Source organism: Musa acuminata, chromosome BXJ3-10 (genome assembly GCF_036884655.1).
Source record: "Musa acuminata AAA Group cultivar baxijiao chromosome BXJ3-10, Cavendish_Baxijiao_AAA, whole genome shotgun sequence".
Lineage (NCBI taxonomy): Eukaryota > Viridiplantae > Streptophyta > Magnoliopsida > Zingiberales > Musaceae > Musa > Musa acuminata.
Genome location: NC_088358.1, coordinates 29,089,526 through 29,112,500, shown reverse-complemented (window position 1 = coordinate 29,112,500; position 22,975 = coordinate 29,089,526). Strand labels below are relative to the sequence as shown.

Here is a 22,975-nt window from a genome sequence, read left to right as displayed (position 1 = left end):
TCTCAGTATATATGCTCTGATGGTGGAAGCTTTTGATTTGTTGGTGGTTACAGTACCCCATGAGGTTTCAGGGTTTCCTATTTCAACAAGAGATGCAGGATGATGACTAAGAACTCACTCTAGGACTGCTGATCCATTTATTATATATCAAGGTCATCTTCTTCCTGGTCCCATATCTATGCATTCCTATCCTTCACCATGGAAAGAATTGTCACAAGGTTTTGGTGGTTGTTACTGCTGCTGCTGTTGCAATGATTCACTTTCTTGCTTGTTGATCTTTTTGACTGCAGGATTAACAGACATCCAACTGTGTGTTTGGTTGTCTGCAAATTTGTCCTACTTCTTGGGAGTTTGAACAGGCTTTCTCCATGTTTACTTTCATGTAAGGTATTTATTTTATTTAAAAAAAAGTTATATTATTTGTAAAAAGAATAAATAAGGACAAGTTACATTTAATTGTTTTAAAATATATAATTAGAATAGTTATTTAAAATTATTTTGCCACTTAAAGGGCCTTCTGTGTATATATATTCATAACAAAAAACAATAGCCTGCTAAAAGAATTAATGACTAAGCAAAATAAGTTGTTCACTATGCAATATTTGATAATCTAACCTAATTTTTCTGTTCAAAGAAATTTGATGTTTAAGTTAAAATCAGAGAAACTGAAATTTTATAGTTGTCAAATAAATCCAATTAATAAAAAAATCACAAAATTGAACCAATGATGAGTCATAAATTCATGTTCCTTTATCCCACATCAGTCTCATTATGAAATAAATAATATGGGCCATGCCCTCCTATATATTCTTCCACTCCCACACTTTCTTACCCAAAACAATAAAAAAATCCATTCTAAAGTACTTTTAGATGCTTAGTGGTGCACTGATAAGTTAATAAAATCTGAGATATTGGAAGGTTATCTATCAAACAACTTTGTGATCAACATCTTAAATAATGTAACGAGGGGTAACGTATCAGACCATTAATCTAAAGCCCATGGACTTCAGGCCGGCCCATTAGTGTCTGTAAATATTAATTAAACCGGCACGGCCGTTATATGTCGAACCGGCACCGAGTTCGTTTGTGGCAGTCCGGTATGAACGCGGATCTGGTCAAAACCGCGGCGCTGGGGACTCCCTCTAGTCACGAGAACGAATCGACGGTGATTAGATCGCGGACATCGAGATCTGACGGTCGATGTCAAACCGCTCATGGAAGCCGCCTCCCTATTTAAACCCTTCATCGCAACCCACGAGATCTCTCTTTCACTCTCTCTCTCTTCTGTCTCTCTCTATCTCTACCGATTGCCTCCGTCTCTTTGCGGCTCCGCCTCGCTCGCCGACCTCCTCGCAACGGCGGCGACGATGCAACCGGCGGCAGGCGTAGATCCGCGGCGCACACCTCCGCCGCAGCCTTGGGCGGCGGTGCGGTACCCGGCGCCGCCGATGGTGATGCAGCACCCGATGATGGGACCGCCGCCGCCATACGGGCACCCCTTCGTGCCCTACCACCAGCCCCCGACGCCTCCACCTCCGCCGCCGCCCATGTCGAAATCGATCCGCTACCAGCAGGGCGGGGAGGTTGCGGCAGAGGACGAGAAGCGGACGATCTGGGTGGGGGATCTCCAGTACTGGATGGACGAGAACTACCTCCACAGCTGCTTCGGCCACACCGGTGAGGTCAGGCCTGATTCTTTCACCGTTAGATGTTGTCGTTCTATTTGAGGAGGAAGTCCTTTGCTTTTCTTTGATTGCTATAAGGAATTGGATCTTCCTGATCTCTTTTGTCTGCCTTACAGGAGTTTGGTGCAGTACCTACATATTCAGGCTTATTAAGTGCGTAATCAAAATGATGTAACTAAGTGCTTTTTAGTTTACATCTTCATGGGATGTGATAGTTCTTTAAAAATTCTGTTAGATTTCTAAGTTTAAACATGCAATTGCAAGAATTTGGTCTCAGTTGTTGTTATATCTGTTTACAAATGTCAACTCTGGAAAAGGTTTAGTCTCTTGAGGACTTATAATCTATAATTGGCAGACCTTTCTATCTTTTGATTCTTAAGACTGGATCTGTTGGTGAACATAAAATGTTTTTTTTTTGTTCTGTTAGATCCTTAAAATAGCTATGAGTTTAGTGGAAATTCCAGATGTTTATGGATGATTATATAGGTTGGATTGTCATGCACCTTGATTTCTGAAAGTTCAATTTTAGGAAATTGACCAGCACTAATAATAAACATGGAAAGGGCTCCTGTGGTAAGCATGTAAATAGTAATTAAAAAAAAAGGGCAAGCTTGGCTTGTGTGCTTGCTAGTTGTCTTTGGTATTTAGAAATTAGGAGTTAGGAAGAGTTAATGGAAGAATCTTCAGGCAATTCACTGTTTACTATATCAGTATGCTTTCTGCATAACTAAGGAAAAGTGTTTTGAGATATTCCTCCTACTACTATTTTTATGCCATATTGGGTAAGATGATTAAAGAATAAAGTCGATTTCTTATAATGAAGTAACATTGTAAAAGCTTAGATAATTTGTTATCTTACTAATATTTGCTGATTGATAATATTATTGTACACTTTGCACGACATCTTCTTGTTAGGCAACAATGTGCAACATGGTAGACATGTCCTTTATTTCCCCTTTATTATGTAAGGAACACAGCAAGTTCTTCCTGTTCAGGCTTGCTCAAATTGGAAGGAATAAACCCCAAGTTCCAACTTTTATATTTGGCTAATTAAATCTTTATTTGTAGCCAGTCCTTTTAGCTTATGGATCAGTTACAAATAATAATACTAAAACTTGTCACATGCACTAGCTGGTTACCTTTCACATGCAATAAGTAACAACCATGACAGTAAGTAAAGAAGCTTAAGACAATTTTCAGTGTGTTATTTTTTTCTTTTTCCTGCATGTGTGATTTTTACATGAGACAAGAAACCTCTTTTTGATTTGTTTAGTTTTTAAATTAGGAACATTCTTTTGGAATTAAATGGACTTTGATGAACAGCTGGTGTCATGAGAACTTAATTAATGTGTTGCCTAACTAGCATTTATTGACTGATAATTATTGTTTCCTTCACATGATGTCTTAATTTAACATGTTGCCTAACCAGTATCTACCTTTACAAGTTACTAAAAGGTACTTAATTTAACAAACATTGGTTCACGATGTATAGCATGACGGAACCTGTAGGTTCTATATGCTTCTTGTTTGCATAGAGTCCTTTTGTGATGTCAACTGATATGGGCCTGGCAACCAACCTTCCATCCTTGGGCTTGCCTTGCACCAAGTTTTACTCTAATCTTCCATAAGTTTTGCTTGATGTGTGTTGGCTAGGTGTTTTTCTCAAATATCACAGGATCAGCCAGTTTGATCTGGATCATTTGTCTGGACTGAAAGTTGGCCATGTTCCTGTGTAATCTTGCCAAATTCTTAAACCCCTCTCTTTCTATTTATATCCCTGAAAATTAATTAGAATCAGCCAAAGCCAGTAGGATTCACCTTTCTTATCAGGGTCCATTGAGGTATTCTTTCTCTGCAATTCTGGTTTATTGACATTAGGCTAACAGACAGTCATAAGCCTGCTAAAGTTAAAGAATGAGCTCATTCTTAGTTTTCCATTTGAACAAGAAGATAATATAGTGGCACTAAACTCTTTTGAGTAGCGGCTTGCCTTGTACTGATATAACAACTTACCATGCAGGTTATCTCTATAAAGGTTATTCGCAATAAGCAAACGGGACAATCGGAGGGTTACGGGTTTGTTGAGTTTCATTCTCATGCAACCGCTGAAAAAGTACTTCAGAACTTCAGCAATCATCCGATGCCAAACACAGATCAGCCATTTCGGTTAAATTGGGCATCATTTAGCATGGGCGACAAGCGTTCAGATCTTGCTTCTGATCATTCTATTTTTGTAGGTGATTTAGCTTCTGATGTTACTGATTCAATTTTGCATGAAACTTTTGCTACCAAGTTCTCATCAGTAAAAGGTGCAAAAGTTGTCGTTGATGCAAATACTGGGCGCTCAAAAGGTTATGGGTTTGTAAGATTTGGAGATGAGAGTGAGAAAAAACTTGCCATCACTGAAATGAACGGTGTTTATTGTTCGACTAGGCCTATGCGCATTGGCCTTGCTACACCTAGGAAGTCTTACGGTATGTCTAAATCTTGTTTAGCCATTGTTAGCTTATCTTTTTCAAATTTGTTCTTTTATGAGGCTGCTTAACAACTTCGTCAATTCTTAGTTGGTGCTGACATGATATTGTCTTAAAGCTGAAGATATTTTATTTTATATGTACCATCTTAAACTAAAATTATTGTTTTTAATTTCACCTGATGGCTAACGAAGTTTTCTTTACTACAAAGAAAGTTCAGAATCTTCAGATCCTATATTTGTCTGTCAACCTATTGTTTAAGAACGATGGATCATGCCTTGAGATGCTTGAATATTCATATATGCTTCATGGATTTTGCTCTTATGATGCATGATGCAGAAGGCATTCTCCTGTGGTCCTATTCCCAAACCATGCTGCATCAAAAGATTTCATAGCATAATATTCTCTAACTTTGACCTCTAAATTCTTTCTGGGGTATTCTCCGTTTGTCTCACTTGATTGTGTACCAAATTTGTTGTCTATGGTTTATTGGTTACCCAGATCCTGTGTCCCCATGTTCTTGTTATTCTATTTTCCTTCCCTTCTATTGTGTAGCATGTTCTTTTTCTGTAGAGGATGGGCTTGTGGCTAAGTTATAGCTATGCTCAACCGGTTGAAGGAATGGGCAGGATTACCGGAGATAGAAAAATGCCGATCCCTATTGTTGGCAATTATAGTAAAAGAATTTTACCTCAATATGGAATAGTCTTCTGTCAGGTCCTTTAAAATGTTATTGGAAACCTAGAAAAATGTGTAGCACCCATGGGAAGTTAACTTGGTAATCACGATGACTTTTTAAGTGTTTATGTCAGAACTGAAGTTTGGGTTTATTAGGAGTTATGTTGGAACTTTGGAACAGAGGGTTTTCATCCATTTGCTAGTACTGGTGTATATTGGAATCTAACTGGCAGCTGATAAAATTTTAAATAGAAAGAAACAGCAAGCTTCGAAGATGGTCACTTGAGTTGTTGGACAAAGGTAATGGTTCTACATTGCCTTTTTGCCCTCTAAAGGTTCTATTCTTTTGTTATATCATTTCCATATTTCCAATCATGACTTGTTTCTATTCTGTCATTTCCTATTTCCTTTTTTGTATCACTTTCTGCTGACTGCTGTATTCAAGAAGTCCAATTGAGAATTTTAGTCTGAATTTGAGATCTTTACCTGTCTAAAGGTTCTAGTCAGCTTAGCTGTAGCAACTTGTAAAACAACTTTTATTTACGCTGAAACTTATATTAGTTTTTATCTAATTCTTAGTCTGAAATAATGATCAGTTGTCTTACTATTTGAGCTTGAGCTAGCCTGATCTGACCTATTCCCACCCTTTGTTTAGCATAAATTTATCTTACACTCCAAATTTATCAGTCAAATTGATGACCATAGAGTTCACAGTTTGTATCTCTCTTTTATTGTTCAAAGTAATGGGTGGTGAGGGGGTATCATGAGGATTTCAATTGTAGAGTGAGATACCTTTTCTGGTGGTATGCTTGTTTGAATTTGTTGGTCCTTGGTACTATAACAAAATAGTTTTTTATGCTATCGTGGATCATCATATAAGAACTTCTACTAACATCGAGTAACTAAAGGTAAGCATGCGTATAATATAATATTAAGGAGGTTAATTTTGTCTAATATTTCTTGTAGTTAAATGTGACAAACCAAGAGCTTTTGTTGTAATTTTAAATATTTTTAGAAATGACTACCAGTACTGCTTTTGTATATCTCAAGTGAACAGACACATATAGACATGTATATAAAACACAGAGAGATATGGAGAATCATGCATATGTATAGTATCATATGAATGCGATGGGTGTGTCTTTCTGTTGTATTGTCCTTTTATGCAGACAAGATCCTTGTCTTTATGGAAATCTCTAGTTCTACACTTCTCCACATATATTTCCTGCATATTTGCAGAAATATAGGCCACTGTGTCATGCTTTTTACAGCCCACTTGTTAGTAACTGATGGACTGTAATACGTGGAATGGGAAACGTGAAATGGTGAATAATTTAGTTGAAGATCTATTATGTGAACTTTTTTCCTCTATTGTTGTAGCTATAATTTTTCGTTGTAATTGCTTACCACATGTCAAGTCGTTTGATGTGTTTTAGTAACAAATTTTTTACTTCATTAGTTTTTCATTGGCCTTTTTCTCCACATATGGTCATTCCTTACCTTAGACCATTATAGAAAGATGAATGTTCATCATGGATAGGATCCTAAATCAGCCCTAACCAGCCGACAGGGAAAGCAGATTTAGATTATGCAAGGTCATATCATAAAAGTAGGCTCTGTCAATGTAATCACACACTTTATGGCCTGTCATTGACATTTGTCGGTGAGTATGTTTGGAAATTTTACTTGGAGGTATCTTTTGTGTACAAAGGAGATGTATTTGAGGTACATAATCACCTTATTGATTCCTTTGAAAATATTAATTTCTTAAAGCATTTCAATTAAAAAACAATTCTTCCCTGCGGATGGAATTTTGTGTAGGCTATCACAAAATACAACTAAATTAATGAATAAACCATGTAGAAAATGTTAACCAATACAGTATTTTGTTATACCCTTCAAATCGTTAATCCTCTCATTGTCCCTTTGATGTCTACAAACAGAAGCAACTTCTTGGTATAGAATTTTGCTTCATGATATAAAAACAAAGGCTTTGTCTGTCAAAAGTATAAAGTTAGTCACACTGGTTTTGTATCAATTGAAAACAAAATGTAGTTTTCTGGTTCTAGAGAAACTAGTTAGCCAATCAGTCTTGACTGGTTTAGTTTGGAATAATTGGTTACTCCGCTGCTGGATTGAATTCATTAAATCCATTCAGGAAAGTGATGAAGTTTGGCCTAGCTTGACTGTGGTTTGAGATTCGAGATAAAAAAATAGGAGAAACGAGGGCAGCATGGAACAAGAAGGAAAAATCTGCCACTTTTGAGTAATCTTTCCTGTATATATAAAGTTGAGTATAGACCAAACTTTTGTTTATTCTATTTAGGATCTTACATAATTAAATATGGAAACCTTGTGGCAACTGAGCCTCCATTTAAGTCAGTCATGTTTCCTATTGAAATGTTTTATATGACCATTTTGATTCCACCAACTTGGAATCCTGGTCAAATTCAACAAGAACTTGATATTAATTACTTCTGTTTCCTTGTGACAACACAGTAGAATAATTTTGAAATCAGATAAAATTCTAAGCAAGAAAAAACAGTAGCTAACAATAAAATTCCCATACTCAACCCTAGACCTAATTTTGATTGGTTGACTTCATTCCTGATTCAATCTCTGTCTCGGATTGGTATCAATAATGTTTCTCAATCTCACATACCCTTGAAACCCTAACCATGGATACTTTTAGGTGGTTTTGGACAAAATGGTTCACCTGCAGCTGGCTCACAATCAGATGTCGATTCTGCTAATACAACAGTAAGGAGATTTTTGTGCATGCATGCTGTTGAGGTAATGTGTATTTGTACTGCCTTTCAACAATATATTTGCTGCTGAAGGTATTTGTTGGAGGGCTTGATCCAGATGTCAGCGAAGATGATCTGAAAGAAGCTTTTTCACAGTATGGAGAGATTGCCTCCGTTAAAATTCCATTTGGAAAACAATGTGGTTTTGTGCTTTTCATCCATAGGTACATCTTGCTAATATTTGTTTCTGAACATTGAATACAGAAGTGACTGCCACAGTTCAAAAAGATAGCTGATCTGTGGGTATGTTTTCTTCTTTACCCATGCAGGAATAATGCTGAAGAAGCAATGAATCAATTAAATGGTACAGTTATTGGCAAGCAAACAGTGCGTCTATCCTGGGGTCGCAACCCTGCTAATAAACAGGTATTGACATTTAAACTTCAAAGTTAAAGCATAGTCATACTTGTTTCCTGCAAAAGAAACTCTTACCAAGGCGGAGTCACCTCTAAGTGTGAAGAAGAACTTTCTGGATTCATTAACTTTTAGATCTAATTTGTTGAGGTCAAGTTAGGGCTCTGTCTAGCTCCTGAAATCATGACAAACTGGCTTGGTTTCTTATCGAGCTAGCCAAGTTGAGTCCTGCATGTGTCTGAGGTGCCTACCTATAATACATGTGTTACTGTCAAACTGGTTCTGTGCCGGATCAAACTATCCCAATTGAGTCAGTCCTCATGCAGGTTTACCTCAGGAAGTAAAACCTTGATAGTTATGGCAATGGCCGAGTCAATGAGAAAACATATTGACTGTGGTTCATGTGTTGATAAATTCTGTGTGGTGGTGGAGCATTTTGATGCCAGTGGTGGTTCCTGCTACACGTTGCCCTATGTATCACTGATGTCAGTAATATCTTGATCAAATTCTTTAGGTTGGTGTGCAAATCAAGAAATTTACCGAGAGGGTTCATGTCTGATTAGCTAGATGGTGTAAAAAAGTTTGAGTTCTATCTTCCGACAAATGGGTACTAATCATACACCATATAATCTAATAAGTTGATTCTTTTGCTGCTGATGACAGTCAAGAGCCGAACGTGGCAAACGGTGGAACGGCATGTACTATGGGGGACAAATGTATGATGGATATGGTTTGCCTCCTCATTACCCTGGCATGTATGCGGTACCATATGGGGCTTATGCTTTTTATGGAAACCAACAGCAAGTGAACTAAGATCATTTGTTGCTGATTCCAAAAGACAATCTTGCAGCATAGTTGTAGCAGTCGATGGTGGTCGGTGAGCCAGTCATAAACCCTGTTGTGTGATGTGTGTAAACTTATGAACTTAAGTTTGAACTATTGGTTCTTACTGAGTCTAAGATTTTGTCCCAGTTATGACTAAATTTCAACTCTTAATTTGTGCGGAAATGGATGCCGATCAATTTTAGGATATGATGATATGATCTTATAAAGATCATTGTTGTCAGAACAATGGATGGTTAGCTATATATATATATATATATATATATATATAAATATAATAATAATAATAATAATGGAATCATGAAATCCATTATTACTGCCTGGTGGATTATTATCCTCCTCTTACTGCTTGATACTTTTGGAGACCTTGAAACCCATATCGATCTTTGAATGATTATGGAACTTTTAGCTGGCATTGTACTAAACTGATTTATGTCATAGCTTGATGATTTGAGGCTTTCATTTTTTGAGCTGAATACGGAGTAATGACTCGTGACGAGGACCAATCCCAGCATGAGATTGTTTAATTAAGTCAGAAACATTGTCACCGTATGTGTTTAATTAAGTTTATATTATCTTAATTTCAGTGAGTCATACTAATCGATTTGTTTAATTAAGTCAGAAATATTTTTCTCCTCCTCGTTCTTCACTATTCGAGTTGTGTTCTCGTATCGTTTCTCTTTCCTCTAGTATACCCTTTCTTGGGCTCTCGAAAACTTCAAAGCCGCAACAAAAATGAGTTATCTCTCCGCTTCCTTCTTCCTTCTCGGTGCACCTAAAGATGCTTTCGCTTTCTTTCAATTATCAATCTCTTCTCTGCTACAGTTTTTCTTGGGCTCCCAAAGTTCAAACACCCACACCAAAGTTTTGCACTTTCTTATTGAAGATATGTTCTTTTTTTTTTAATTAATATATTAAATAATATATTATGACACTTACAAGTATATTAAAACATGAGATATATCACTCGTACTATAATAATACATAAATATCTTAATAAAAATATTCTTCTTCTTCGCATCATAAAGCCAACAAAGACATTCTTCTTATTGAATCATAAAGTCACCTCAAAGATGTCTTCTTTTTCTTCTTGAATCCTTCATCTCAATAGCTCGCTCATCTTTGATGCTGTGTTCTCTATTATTATAGATATCTACTATAATTTCTATATTTATAGGTCAAATCAAATGCGGTTGATGAGGTGACACATGCATACGTACAACGTGTGAAAAAGGTGGACCTGATGTAACCTTGTTGAATTCATGGAACCCTTCAAAAGTCAAAGGTTTGATTAAATCTGGAAGCCCAACCAACGCAGGCAGTTTCCTTTCTTCAACATTTTCTGCAGGGAAGATGATGATGTTAGTGATGAGAAATCAAGAATGGTGACAGCCTGAGGGCAAAGGAAAATTAAGACCAGCTTACTTACCATCCCCATGCGGCCATCTCTATCGGCATGCTTAACTCACCCTTTTTGACCCAAGAAAAGGTTGCACATTGCTGCTCATCTTCATCACCCCCCAACCCATGCAACGTAGTCCTTCTTATCAGCCTTTGCAGACGCAGGGAAGGCAGATGGAGGTGGTGCCCGTGCCCATGGCGCCGGCCAATGTTAACCCCTTCTCCTCTTACGTGACTGCACCGCCGAGCCCCCAGCATCCCTTGGACTACTGCGGCTATTACTGCTACACCAGTGCACCCACCAGCCCATCGCGGGCTTCGGTCGTCTACCCGGCCGAGGCGTCGGACTTCGCCTTCTGCTTTGGCGGGCGGTCCGAGGGGGAGAAGCCGACGCCGGCCCTCGCCACTGCCGATGAGCTTTTCGAGGAGGGGATGATCCGCCCCCTGATGCTGCCACCTCGTCGGTCTCGTTGTTCGTCATCAGCAGCCCCTGTTGTGACCATGGAAACAGCCTTGAGGAGAGAGAGAGAGAGGGCTCTCCTTCCTACCTTCTCTGCTGCTTCTTCCAAGGCCGGGAGAGGGTCGAGGTCCCTCTCTCCATGGAGAGGAGGAGAGGAGGAAGACGACTCGCGCAAGTCCCCGAGTTCTTCCTCCGCCTCGGTGAAGAGTGGCGGCAGCAAGAAGTGGAAGTTGAAGGACCTGTTCCTCTTCCGCAGCGCATCGGAAGGGCGGGCGACGGGAAGAGGAAGCAAGGATCCCCTGCGCAGCTACACCGTGCTGCTGCCTCCCTCTAAGCGGATCGATGACAGCGGATCGGTAGGAGGAGGAGGAGGAGCTGCAGATCCACACCAAACCGCGCTGCATCCGAGGAGTTGAAGAAGAAGAAGAAGAAGCAGACACCTCTGCCTTACCAACACGATGGCCTGTTTGGTTACCTCCGCTTCAACCCGGCCATCCACAGCATCCAAAAGGGGTTCGGTGGCTCCTCCTCGTCTCATAAATGATAAAACATGTATTACCGACGATGTCGTTTGTTTTCATGCATAGGATAAAAAGCATGATAAGTACTTGTGTTCTTTGTTCTCTGGTTCTGTGATGAGGTGATGTTTTCTGTATCCTCGTATTACTTGGGTTTCCAAAGCACCATTCGGTCATCGTGGATGAAACTTTGATGCGATTCTCCTTCCTACGGTCGTCCGATGTAGCTGAGACAGAGACTCTTAGAGAGAGATTATAGACTTGGATCTCCTGTGCCTACCCACTTGAGTTCTTGCTTTAACACATTCTGCTCGAGTGAACGATCTCCAGCCATATATAATTCAACACCGTGACTACATTGTCAACCTTAGACGTTTGATTGCAGAGATAGGCATTGACATGGGATGCAGGCATCACCAACCCTGTGCTATTCTTGTACCAAACAATCACCACTTTGATCTCCATTCCGGCCTCGTCTTCTTCTGGTGATGAGTAGGTTCCCGAACATACTAATGCTAGTTGGATTACACCCAGATCACATCCTCATGCCATCTCTCCTTCACCATCAGCTGCAACTTCAAATATATTTGTCTTTGTCACAAGATATCAACTTTTAGATGAAACATACACCAAGTAAGATACATTATTGCCGAGAACATCTGCGCATCTCAACACAGAAAAGTAGACATTAAGCATTCATAATTCATCATCAGCAACCTGACAGTCATCCAGTAAATTGTCAAGCATAGTCTCCTGTTCATGATAGAAATAAGACCATGACCTACACTACTAAAGTTTCAGAGTAACCTTTAGGGAGGCTTGGTTGACAAGAGTATCAACATGGAGCAAACATATATCAAGTTGCTTGGATGGCAACATTTTGAAGCTGCGACCATAAACTTTGTTTTTTTCTATTTGTTTTATTTCCAACCTCATCTATCTGGTTTCCAATAACTGCCAATAGTATTTTTATATAGTTTGAAGCAATCCCAGATTTCACAAGATAAGAGAAATTGCATTTCAGACACACCATCCATCTCAACCATCAAAACAGACATACTGTCTTTTTGTTTTTGGCCTTTGGATATAAAAGATGATAAACTTCTGCTGTTCTTCAATTGAAGACCAAATGCTGCTTCTTTCTTCGAGGCAATGGGAAGTATTGACACATAATTTTGCTGCTGGACGATATCCAACACAAATGTTCATGAGCTGACCAAGACTTCGAACAGACTTTTGTGAACATTGAAATCTTCCTACTGTCTTCAATTTGGATTGTGGTACTATAAGAACCATCAAAATGGAACTTGTACTCTTGCTTGTAAATATGTACTTTCAGCCAAGTGAGTATTGAACTGTCAATACATCAATCATCTGAACAGGCAACCTTTACCTTCCACAAAACCAGAACTGCTTTCAGTAAATGTCAAGGCCTCCTATATCTATGGAATTGCATACCTGGAGGTAATGGGGGGCCAGGATCATAATCTGACTGTCGCCATTGCTGCCTCGCAGTCCGTGGACCAACATTAGGAGTAGCACTGGCACAAGGATGGCAAAAAGTGTGTTCCATGTTCAATGCATGATGATGTGCAACTCCAGTCACATCCATAGAATAATTTGGATTGTATGCCGGATGAAAATTCCACCTTGTCTGCGGTGGTGCTGTGCTATGATGTAATTCCATCAGCATATTGTGATGATTGTAGAAGGGGTTCCTCTCAAGGATAAGGCGTTGATGATGAATTCTGCTTTCATGATAACTTGCATGTCTTGGAGCAGTATATGATGACTCAATATTTCTTGTCATGGTGGCCTGAATATTTTCGTGAGCACTGAATGGAGCATTGGCACTAGAAATTTTTTGTGAACTGACATTTCTTGTCATGGTAGCCTTCATACTTGTATGAACATTAAATGGTGCAGAGGCACAAGGAACTTTCTGTTTCTTTGTTTCGGAACCATGTTTAGAATCTTCCATCCTTCTTTCCTTCGAATGTGGCCTAGCATCAGAAGAACTTTGCTGGCACTTGGAACCTGGGTTGAACATCAATTAGAGTATGCATTATACATCAAACTAAAGATGATAGCTTCCAACTGATAAGGGTAACTTGGTAATTTTTCAAGTCAAGATATCCAAAACTTTTATCAGTGCATGTCTCAATCGCTCCTGCTGCAAACTCTAGGCACAAATAGTTTGGATGTTTGAAACTTAAAAAAAGGTTTGCATAAGTGATTGCTCCATGTCTAAATGGCATATCTGTGAAAAGACTGGGGACTTAAAATGGGAACCTATAATAATATTATTTGTGAGCATTGCAGTAATGTTGCTCATTCATGACAAAGGTATCAAGATTCCACTCACAAAATTAACATGATTGACTACAGGATGATACACCTACATTTACCTCCCTAGACCTCATTTGGCAGAAGCCTCATGCAGCAGACAGCCCAGTATATATACAGCATTCGGGCAAAGCTATATCCTTATGATTTTCAAACTCCGTTTCAATAGTTTAGATTCTTGCATAAACCTTAGAAGTTGCTTATTTTGTTGTATGAGCTTGTGTGAACTTATTCTGTTACTTATAATGGCAATCCATCTATCACCCAAGCATCATGGAACCAGTGTATAAGATCATAATTTGTTTAATCAAGGATCCTTATGCATTTCAAATTTTGATAGATGACAACATGCTATATACGGAAAATGTTATATACATAGGAAAAAATGTTTCTAAGTTCGAGAACTACCATATTATCAATATTGCTACTCTGGTTCAACTGAATATAAGCAGGTCATAAGAAGCATAAAATTATTCACTTGACAAAAAATGTGTCCATTGAACATTCCCACAAGAATGAGGAAGGCTGAAAGAAAACCAAAGAGCAGAAAAAGGAATTGCAGGGAAGGGAACAGTAAGCAACGATCAAATACCCACAGATCAATGTCATAGACATCTTATGCAGATAGATATGAAATCATTTAATCAAGAACTTACTGAGACAAAAATATAAATGCCAAAAGTTTAGTTCTCAGGGAGTAAGGACAATGATTACCACCTTTTCCAGACTTAGCTTTCGAAAGTTCTCTGATGCGCCTTGCTGCTGCTCCCCTTTGATGCTTTTCCGCAAGAACCTTTGATCTCTCTATTTCATTGCTCCAACGCTATACCAGACATAAATTGTCGAACTATTTTATACTTAACAGAATTCAGCGCATGCATTTCATAAACACTAATTGAGTGCAGTTTATGGACAAATATATCAATTAAACTAAGGGTAGTGTCAAGAATATCAAAAACATCAGAAGGGCTTGATAGATTTGAAAAAAGGGAATAGAAGGGTTAAATTTGATCTTTTATTTATCTTCCAATTATATGCCTGCTGATCAGTTTTTCTCTTGATGGATAATCAACTTCACAATACATTGGAGAATTTTCAGGTGGAACATCAAAATTGTTCTATTCCAGCTCTTTTCTATTTCTATATAGTGTGATAATGCAAAATTTGGAAGAATAACCTTAGAGTAAGCTAAGGTTATAATAAAAATTGTAATATGCTAGTGTTAGAGTAACCTTCCTAACAAAAAGAAACCAAATACCTGGCGGAAGGTCTTTAGCCTGTAGAGGTTCCGTCCCTTCACAAGCAAAGGAAATAAGGGAGGTAGAGCATTTTTACCTTTGCACCATACTACTTCAACCTTTGCAAAACCGAAACAACAATTGAGAGAGAAAAAAAACTATTGGTTACAGAGTTTCAGGACTAGTGATCTTGTTCTTACAGTAAAAGTGTGTTGCTGTTTCGCTGCACCATAACTTTCCTTGACAACTCTTCCTGCAATTATCCGCTTTCCTATAATATTCGCAGTCCTTGATACTTTGTCAAACCTGTTTAACAACTAGGAAATTGACATTCTTAAAAAAAAGGAGCAGAAGAGGAAAGTTTCTGAAAGAAAGTGTACAAGAAGAAACAGGAGTCCCCAAACACATACTTATCATAAACCCTCTGTCTGAACAGAACAACATCACCTTTACATACATCCCCTGCCAAACAAATGAAAAACCTTCAACATGATTTTTGCATCAATAATTGTGTTCAAAATGAACCAGTGCATCAGTTATCTACCTGTGCAGTTTATAACAAAGGAAGATCTTGGATATAGTTTTTCACCATTTCCATCTTTTAGCCTGACTGAATAAAACCACATTAGAAATATCAATTTTAAACCTAAAAATGGACAGGCATTTCTTTTGTCATCCTTCCAGTCAAAAGAAAGAAATTTACGTCTGAAAAAAATGACTGACATATTCGTGCAACTAAAAACAAATGATTCATTAAAGATCCAGGAAGTCATCAGAACTTTCTTTGGCAGAAGGCTTAATTTAGTTAGACTTAGAGAAGCTTTCTCTGGAACATAATTCATCATTTCATTATAGCATAACTTGCAGCGAAACCAAATAGTTTAAGTGCAAGCTTATAGCCACAAAAATGATTTAAACTATACTAGAGCATTATCAAAGAGCCCTTGTTAATTGGTTGTCCACAGGGCATCATAATGTATGTAAGGATCACATTTCAGCAATGATATTCTGTAGCATTGGTCAAATTAGACCAATGGGGTATAGATCCAAACAATCAGTTTTGGCAGGTTCATTTCCTAACAGAATAACAAGGAGAAAGCAATAGAAAAGCATAAGCACATAGTAGAGAGAATATGAAAAAATAATAATAAACAACCAAAATAGAAACGCTTTCAAAAACTAGTTGTCTAGTAACTAGACTCTAGTTTGAAGCAGAAAATGTGACTGACCTATAGTGCTCTAAAATTCTCTTGATGCAGGTAGATCTGGTCCCACTTAACCGGAGTCCATGCTTCCTCAAATAGGATTTACAGTCTTCCAATTTCAAAGTATCTAAACTTCCTTTTCCTGATGAAAAAAGAATCATGACATACAATGATTCATCAATTTCTCATCTGCTTTGTTTTATACTATCAGGAAATTTTGATTCTTATACTTTAGAAACATACATGAAAAACACAACAAGGTGCATGAAGCATAACAAGAGACTTTAGAAAATTCTAGACCTACAACAATGAAATAAGCTTAAGTAGATAAACCAATCCTAGTGACTCACGAATTGTAAATTTAAAATAGACAATTGAAGCACCTGGACCTAAAGAGTAGATGATAAATGCAAGAATGCATCATCTTAAGACACTATCTCTAACGCAACATGAAATTTAAGGTATATAAGTTTAAAAAATGAGAGCATTGTCTATTATTAGATAATAAAATCAATGCAGCATTTCATTAGAAATATATGTACATAATTTATTACCCCTGGACTGACAAAATCTTAGTAAATATGATCACATATGCACTTCTTGGAAACTTCCAACTACACGTCGAACCAACAATGAAATAAATTTGCTTTAAAGAAGTACCTAAAAGTCTCCTAACCAAAATCTAGATGTCCAACCAACTCCACAAGTATCAGATCAAAACCTCACAATTTTTTGTGGTATTATATGCATCTACGAAGAAGATGTACTTTTTAAGAGATCGATGACTTTGTTACATCGTTCTTCATCTGTCGATCTTTTGTCCACCGAATCCCCCTCATCGGCCTCGTTGCTATCATCTCCATCAAAAACAGAGATAGACGTCGTAAACAAAACGAGACAAGCTAAGCGCAGAATGATAGGAGATTGAATCGAAACCAAAAGGGAGGCGAGAAGACCTTATAGATTCTTCCTCCCCGACTTCAGATTCTCCTTCTTCGTCATCCTCTTCACCGTCCTCCTCGTCTTCTACATCGTCAAGGTCGTCATTGACATAATCTTCGTCATCGGAGTCATCATCGTCTTCTCCTCGATCGAAATCGGACGACGCTTCTCGATCGGAATCGGAAGACGAGGAGACGGAGATGACGACGCGCTTTCCCTTGCGAGGCGGCATCCTTCGTTCCTTCCTTGGGAAGAACGAGTGAACGGCGATTGAACCGTCAAAGAGAGGAAGAAGATCGAAAGAGGAATGATTCCGCGATGCTTTAACATTGCCGCTACGGACTATTCTGCCCTACTTTCCCTACGTATCTTACCATCGGCCCCAACCTGGCTTGTGACTGTCCCAGGGCTGACCCCGCAGGTGGGCTCCACCTTATCAATGGTAGCTAATAATTACTTTCCTCGCATCAGTCTACTAATTTGGGTCATATATATATATATATATATATATATATATATATATATATATATATATATATATATATATATATATATATATATATATATCGTTGTCATCTAATTTCGTGAATGTTTGACTGTATGTTTGACCAAGCAAGTGAAAATAAACTTATTTGGTGTGTGTATACAAAATTCTTGACTAATTTCATAAATGTTTGACCAAGCAAGTGAAAAACAAAATTAGAATATTCTAAGTTACAACATTATCAACGCAAAAACCTTAAAAGCACGACGTATTACAGAAGATTTTGGTATGGAAACATCAAAGCCAACTAAGATTATTGAATGCTCAGTGATGTCATCAATCACACAAGAGACTGCTCATAAACTTTTAGGAGTTGTTTACCACACCGTAGTTAGCAGGAAACGTTATGTTATATACTCATTCATCATATAGGAGTGCATATATCCACGACAACTATAATCCTGCAGCTCTATGTCCAGAGAACTCTCACGGTCACACCCACTTTGACACTGGCAACCTGCACAAAACCAGCACAATCGCATTAAGCATCTCTTGAAGTTTCAGCGATGCATGCAGGTAAAGAATACTTCAGTGCACAAGCTAGCTTTTGATAAGTTGATTGTAGAACAGCAATACCTCCTCAAAATATTCAATACAAACAGACCAAGAGAGAAGAGAAGTTGAATAGTACCCTAGTTGCAGTGTAGTGTGAGAGTTATCATCAGGATCCCGAGGCATTCTTAACTGCAGAGCATTAGAAACTGATTCAGACGACTGCCCATCTTCATATGTGATGTTTTCTGATTCAGTCACGAGCTGTTTCTCCTCCCTGGCCATCATTACTACCTGCTTTCCATAAGCTGTTTGAGCAAAGTAAGAACTGAAGCTGAAAGAGGAGATTAATTAGTGACGAGTAGAAGGCTTTACTTGCTTCCTCAGTCTCTCATTGTCTTCCATCAGCTTCTTCCCCTGGTTGTGAAACAAGAAAGCATTATCAAGGAGGTAAACCAATAACTTACACAGAGACAGAGAGAGAGAGAGAGAGAGAGAGAGAGTGGTTATAAGGAAATGAGCTGACATAGATACATCTGTTCATCATTCTTTTTCCTTTTTCTTGAGGAAATCTCTTCATCATGTACATGACCATTATCTGATATAGTAGTACTTGAAATATATCGATGGTTTGCTAATTCGTTTGAGTTCACTCACATGATAATGCATGATTTTCCTCTTTTTATAAGAACATGATATCAGCCAACAAAAGTACTGCGGGAAACAGTAAGGCCACCTTTTCTTGAAGATCATTGATCTGCTCCATGATATGTTGACCCTGAAAAATGAAATATGCAACTGGTAAACAACACTTGAAATTATCACAAAGGAGTTCAGATGTAATGTTCTACCTTTGTTTCCAGGACCTTTCTTAATCCCTCTTCGAGGGTTTTCTCCAGCTGCAGCAGCTCGTGGATCGTCAACCCTTGAAGCTCTTCTCCTCTCATCTGCCTGCATCACAGCATGTTTTCAGTCAGCAAAACCTACATGCATGCATATGTATACATAAATATTTTTGCATATAAAGAGACCTTAATTGAAGGCTTGCATCTGCAATTTGATTGCTCAGGCTTGTATAGTTGCTATCATCTAACTGCAATAGAACAACAAGATGCTGATGATTAGTTTGCTGCTTTAGATATAATCTGCAACTATTTCACACAGCATGCAATCCAGCAATTGGCTTTATAATCAACACAGAGTCAATAGCAAAAAGGAAACAAACTCGAAAGTAAATTAGCTTAATACATTCATCTAAATCTAAGTCAATACATTCACAGATGATTTCTTATTGTCTCATACATATCATCGAACCAAGCATAAACTTTTCTAGCAGGCAATGCTAACTCCTCTTTCCCCACAGCTACAAGACAAGCCCAAAATCAAGAAGAAAATAACTTGATTGTTCTTGATATAGTAACTTACACACTCTTGTGTTACGAGGAGGTGATGTCTAGGAAACAACAAGATTAATGCAAATAATATGCTACATAGTTTCCATCAAAATGCGCATGCAGTGATTGCTTTGGCATCCCTCCTTCCAGTAGCTATATGCATGCATGGCATCAGCTGAATACTTCGAAGCCAAGATAAGTCCTTCCAGTAGCTATAAGCATGCATGGCATCAGCTGAATACTTGGAAGCCAAGATAACATCACAAGTATAACAGCCTTAACATGATTGTATCTGAGATGGTCGACTAATTATCAGACTACATCTGCTTAGACTAAATATATTGGTAGAGGATACTATCAGATAAGAGTCTTACGTTTAAGTCTATCAATGGTGCTTCTGCTTTCTCCAAATTCTTCGAGTGTGTGGTATGCTTTTCGAGTATTTCCTTCATGCTTCAAACAAGAAAAAGCTATTAGGGAACCAAATGTTAAACGATTATGAAATCCTTTGTAGTAACAATCTTATCATGAAGAAGGAAGATGGCAATTACTTAAGGTGCTGCATGCGTGCATGTGCCAAGCTAGTACGTAATGCAACAACATGCAGGTAGCGTGAGCATATCACGTACTACATGCCATGCCACTACGAAGAATCCGGGCATATATGCTTTGATCCTAATCGCTATTTGTTGATTCTTCAGTACATACATAGATCTTCCTAGAGTTTGTAAAGATCGGTCTTTGACCAGATCTTTGGGGTAATATGGCAGCAAAATTAATTTTAGTAAACTGAATTGGTTGATCATAATTATATAGTTCATCAACATTAAACTCCAGAATGAAACTTCTACTGGATGTGTGATTTCTTGATGTTGTTGAGCAAATTAGCCAATTCCTGATATCAAATTAAGGAGATGATCATGCATATATTCTCAAGATGTGTTCCATAAGATAAACGACCAGTATCTCTGTCTTAAAGACTACACTTCGTGAGCAAAGGAACCATGTGATGATCTATATTGCTTTGAAAATGCATATATGGTTAACCTGATTCTAACTATCTTGTTCTTTCATACAATCCAAAACAATGTTCCACAGTTGGTATTGCTTTCCTTGATGGCCTGCACTAAGAGGTTCATGCTTCCATTTTTCTTTGTCAGATGAGTTCTCTCAGTTGAAATCAAGCTTATCCTACTAAAAATCATTGTTTCTCTACTTCGATCATCCTATGACAACATCCTACAGATTCACACTAGTGTGTCATGTAAGCTACCAGAGCAGAAAATACTGCAGGGTTGTGAAGAGCTTGCTGTTCATGCAATACACACAGGTTTCTCTCCTAAACTTACCATATTCTTCACTAGTTTCATGACGGACTCTCTCAGTCTGATCAAGTGGCATCTTTCAATATATAAATGTCTTATAATCAAGTGGTAGATTCTCCTGAACTACATCATGCACATTAACTTGGCTAAGGTATATACGTATATATATACATATTTATATATCAAGAACATAAAAGGGACACAGAACCAGCTAAATATAAGAGAAACCCCTTTTTAATCTCTCTTCTCGAGGTGAAGTCGAAGCTAATGGTTGAAGAGGAGGATATGGAGGGAGAGGTAAATGTTGAAACCCTAAACAGGACCATGAACGATACATAGGTCGAAGCGCAGTACCTGGAGCTGGAGAACTCAAATAGCTTGCCTGTGGAGGAGAAGACGATGAGCGCTACCTCCGCATCGCACAGGATCGATAGCTCCTCCGCCTTCTTGAACAACCCCCTTCGACGCTTCGAGAACGTGACCTGCCTCGCCGTCGCGTTGCTGATCTTCTTTATCTGTATCTTCTCCCTCGCCATCCCTCTCCGATCTCACCTCCTCGCCTCCTCCTCCTCCTCCTACAGCGAGATGGTGAACCGAGGATCACCTCGATCCAAAAAAGTACGTCAATATGGAAAGAAAAAGACATTGCATCTGTTTCCAAATTAAGTGAAGCCCTACAAGAAACCCTAACAGGGAGAAAAAGACAATAACAAAAGAAGAAGGAAAAGGAAGAGGGGGAACTCACCAATCTCAAGTTCGACGAGGGATGAGAGCTGGATTTCCTCCCTCGTCCTCGCAGCTCCGATTGGGTCCGTCGGTGGGAGTTTCAGAGACCACTGACCAATAGGTTGAGGGAAAATGAGAGGCTGCAGAAAAAGGGGAGGAGACAGCGGCCCTTGCTGCGGTGGTATCTCGCCATGTCGAAGACCCACTCAGGGGTCACCGTCAAGGCCAGTCGCAGGCCTCTCTTCCTGTCTCTTTCGCACACTCTCTCTCTCTTATGGACTAACTTCTGCCTCTCACAGGATTACAAGTAAGTGTTCGATTTAATGCTAGTTGTTAAAACCCTCATTTGAGACGGGCATTGATGATGGCTGGTTTCAGTGTGTCAGAGTTTGGACGGATCGAAGTAGAATATTATGCGCCATGCAGATCTTGTAGGGCGACATCACACCCGTCGACCTCAGATTCGACGATGGGGATCGATCGATTCTTTGCCTCGAACAAGTGTTACTGCTGTAGTAAAGAGAAGTTTGTGTGTGGGGGAGGTGAATTCTTGAGGAGGACGGCCACCTTCGCTTCCGGTCCCCTCTTATAATGTGTGAGCGTGTTGGTTCCAATATTCCTTAGGGCTAATTACACCTGTACTTCACCTTCATAACTACATCTCGTAATTATGAAGACACATTAAATCATACGTTGGATTGACACAAATTAATAGATAACGACAATAGGACAGCTGCTTCTGCGATGACGATCACCCCGTCAACGCCGCTGCCGCTACGTCCGCTGTGGCGTCCGAGTCTATCAATGAAGGTGTCGACGCTAACGTGTCCATCACTCCGATGAGGGTGCCACCACAAGCACCACCATATTTCGATCCATCCGTCGGAAACGGTAGTGGCATAATTGACCATGATAATATCTTCCGAAACACTAAGGAGATCAAAGACGAAGCAAACACCGCAAACATCGTGGTGCTAATGATACAGCTGCTCAAGCTAGTGGCCGGGGTGCAGAGCTCGCCGCTCCTGCCGTTGCACCTTAACGTCACCTCCGTCGACCAGATCATGTACTTCTTCGGTCTCAAGGTACGCCGGACTCCACCTCCTTTCTCCTCCTTGCATCATTTGCCAACCTCGTAGAGTTTGTGTGCTCACCTCAGTGACCCTTAGCTTTGATTCTTAGGTGGAAGATGACTGCCAGCACACGTCGGTGGCCGATGTTGCAGCAGCAGTGTATCAAAGGTTAGAGGAGGTAACTCTGTTTTGTTCCTGTAGCACTGAAGAGGCTTTTGATTGCATTAAAGAAAATGGGCTATGTGTAGAAAAATATAAGGGCGACGTTGCGAAAAAACATAAAATACTAATGTATCTTATCCTATTAGATATTAGATCTCTATCAAATATTCAATCATTTGAATTTTTATCCAATAATTTCTTATTGGTCTTATTCGATATCATCCATAAGAATCAATAATTCAATGGATTATTAGATATCCAATAAGATAGGGGTTTCGACGGATATCTTATATCTGAACCTCTACTCG

At 38.9% G+C, this 22,975-nt stretch overlaps 4 protein-coding genes across 8 annotated transcripts; 2 read left to right on the top strand and 2 right to left on the bottom strand.

Moving 5' to 3' along the window:
* The first annotated feature begins 1,259 nt into the window (after positions 1-1,259).
* Positions 1,260-9,030, top strand: LOC103968674 (polyadenylate-binding protein RBP47). The gene is made up of 6 exons (XM_009381967.3): positions 1,260-1,682; positions 3,706-4,159; positions 7,530-7,597; positions 7,678-7,808; positions 7,914-8,010; positions 8,662-9,030. Exons 1-6 carry the CDS (start codon positions 1,368-1,370, stop codon positions 8,809-8,811), a joined length of 1,215 nt encoding a protein of 404 aa, XP_009380242.2. The 5' UTR covers positions 1,260-1,367; the 3' UTR covers positions 8,812-9,030.
* A 1,386-nt stretch (positions 9,031-10,416) lies between these two features.
* On the top strand, positions 10,417-11,118 carry LOC135651451 (uncharacterized). Its single transcript, XM_065171523.1, has one exon. It carries the CDS (start codon positions 10,417-10,419, stop codon positions 11,116-11,118), a length of 702 nt encoding a protein of 233 aa, XP_065027595.1.
* A 770-nt stretch (positions 11,119-11,888) lies between these two features.
* LOC103968672 (zinc finger CCCH domain-containing protein 62) lies at positions 11,889-17,280 on the bottom strand. Its single transcript, XM_009381964.3, has 9 exons — positions 16,966-17,280; positions 16,777-16,859; positions 16,034-16,151; positions 15,349-15,410; positions 15,215-15,266; positions 15,005-15,110; positions 14,825-14,923; positions 14,284-14,389; positions 11,889-13,257 (listed from the first exon to the last, which is right to left on the bottom strand). The coding sequence occupies exons 1-9, from the start codon at positions 17,181-17,183 to the stop codon at positions 12,647-12,649; spliced, it is 1,455 nt and encodes a 484-aa protein (XP_009380239.2). The 5' UTR covers positions 17,184-17,280; the 3' UTR covers positions 11,889-12,646.
* A 436-nt stretch (positions 17,281-17,716) lies between these two features.
* On the bottom strand, positions 17,717-21,731 carry LOC135650752 (MADS-box protein JOINTLESS-like). 5 transcript variants are annotated; one of them, XM_065170320.1, is made up of 9 exons: positions 21,452-21,730; positions 21,061-21,281; positions 19,756-19,834; positions 19,019-19,080; positions 18,839-18,938; positions 18,724-18,765; positions 18,363-18,404; positions 18,127-18,281; positions 17,717-17,952 (listed from the first exon to the last, which is right to left on the bottom strand). In XM_065170320.1, the coding sequence occupies exons 2-9, from the start codon at positions 21,240-21,242 to the stop codon at positions 17,928-17,930; spliced, it is 687 nt and encodes a 228-aa protein (XP_065026392.1). In that variant the 5' UTR covers positions 21,243-21,281; positions 21,452-21,730; the 3' UTR covers positions 17,717-17,927. The 5 variants fall into 5 exon arrangements, with proteins under 5 accessions (XP_065026392.1, XP_065026390.1, XP_065026391.1 ...); XM_065170318.1 differs by having other exon boundaries at positions 21,061-21,310; positions 21,452-21,729; XM_065170319.1 differs by having other exon boundaries at positions 21,061-21,730.
* Positions 21,732-22,975: the final 1,244 nt, after the last annotated feature.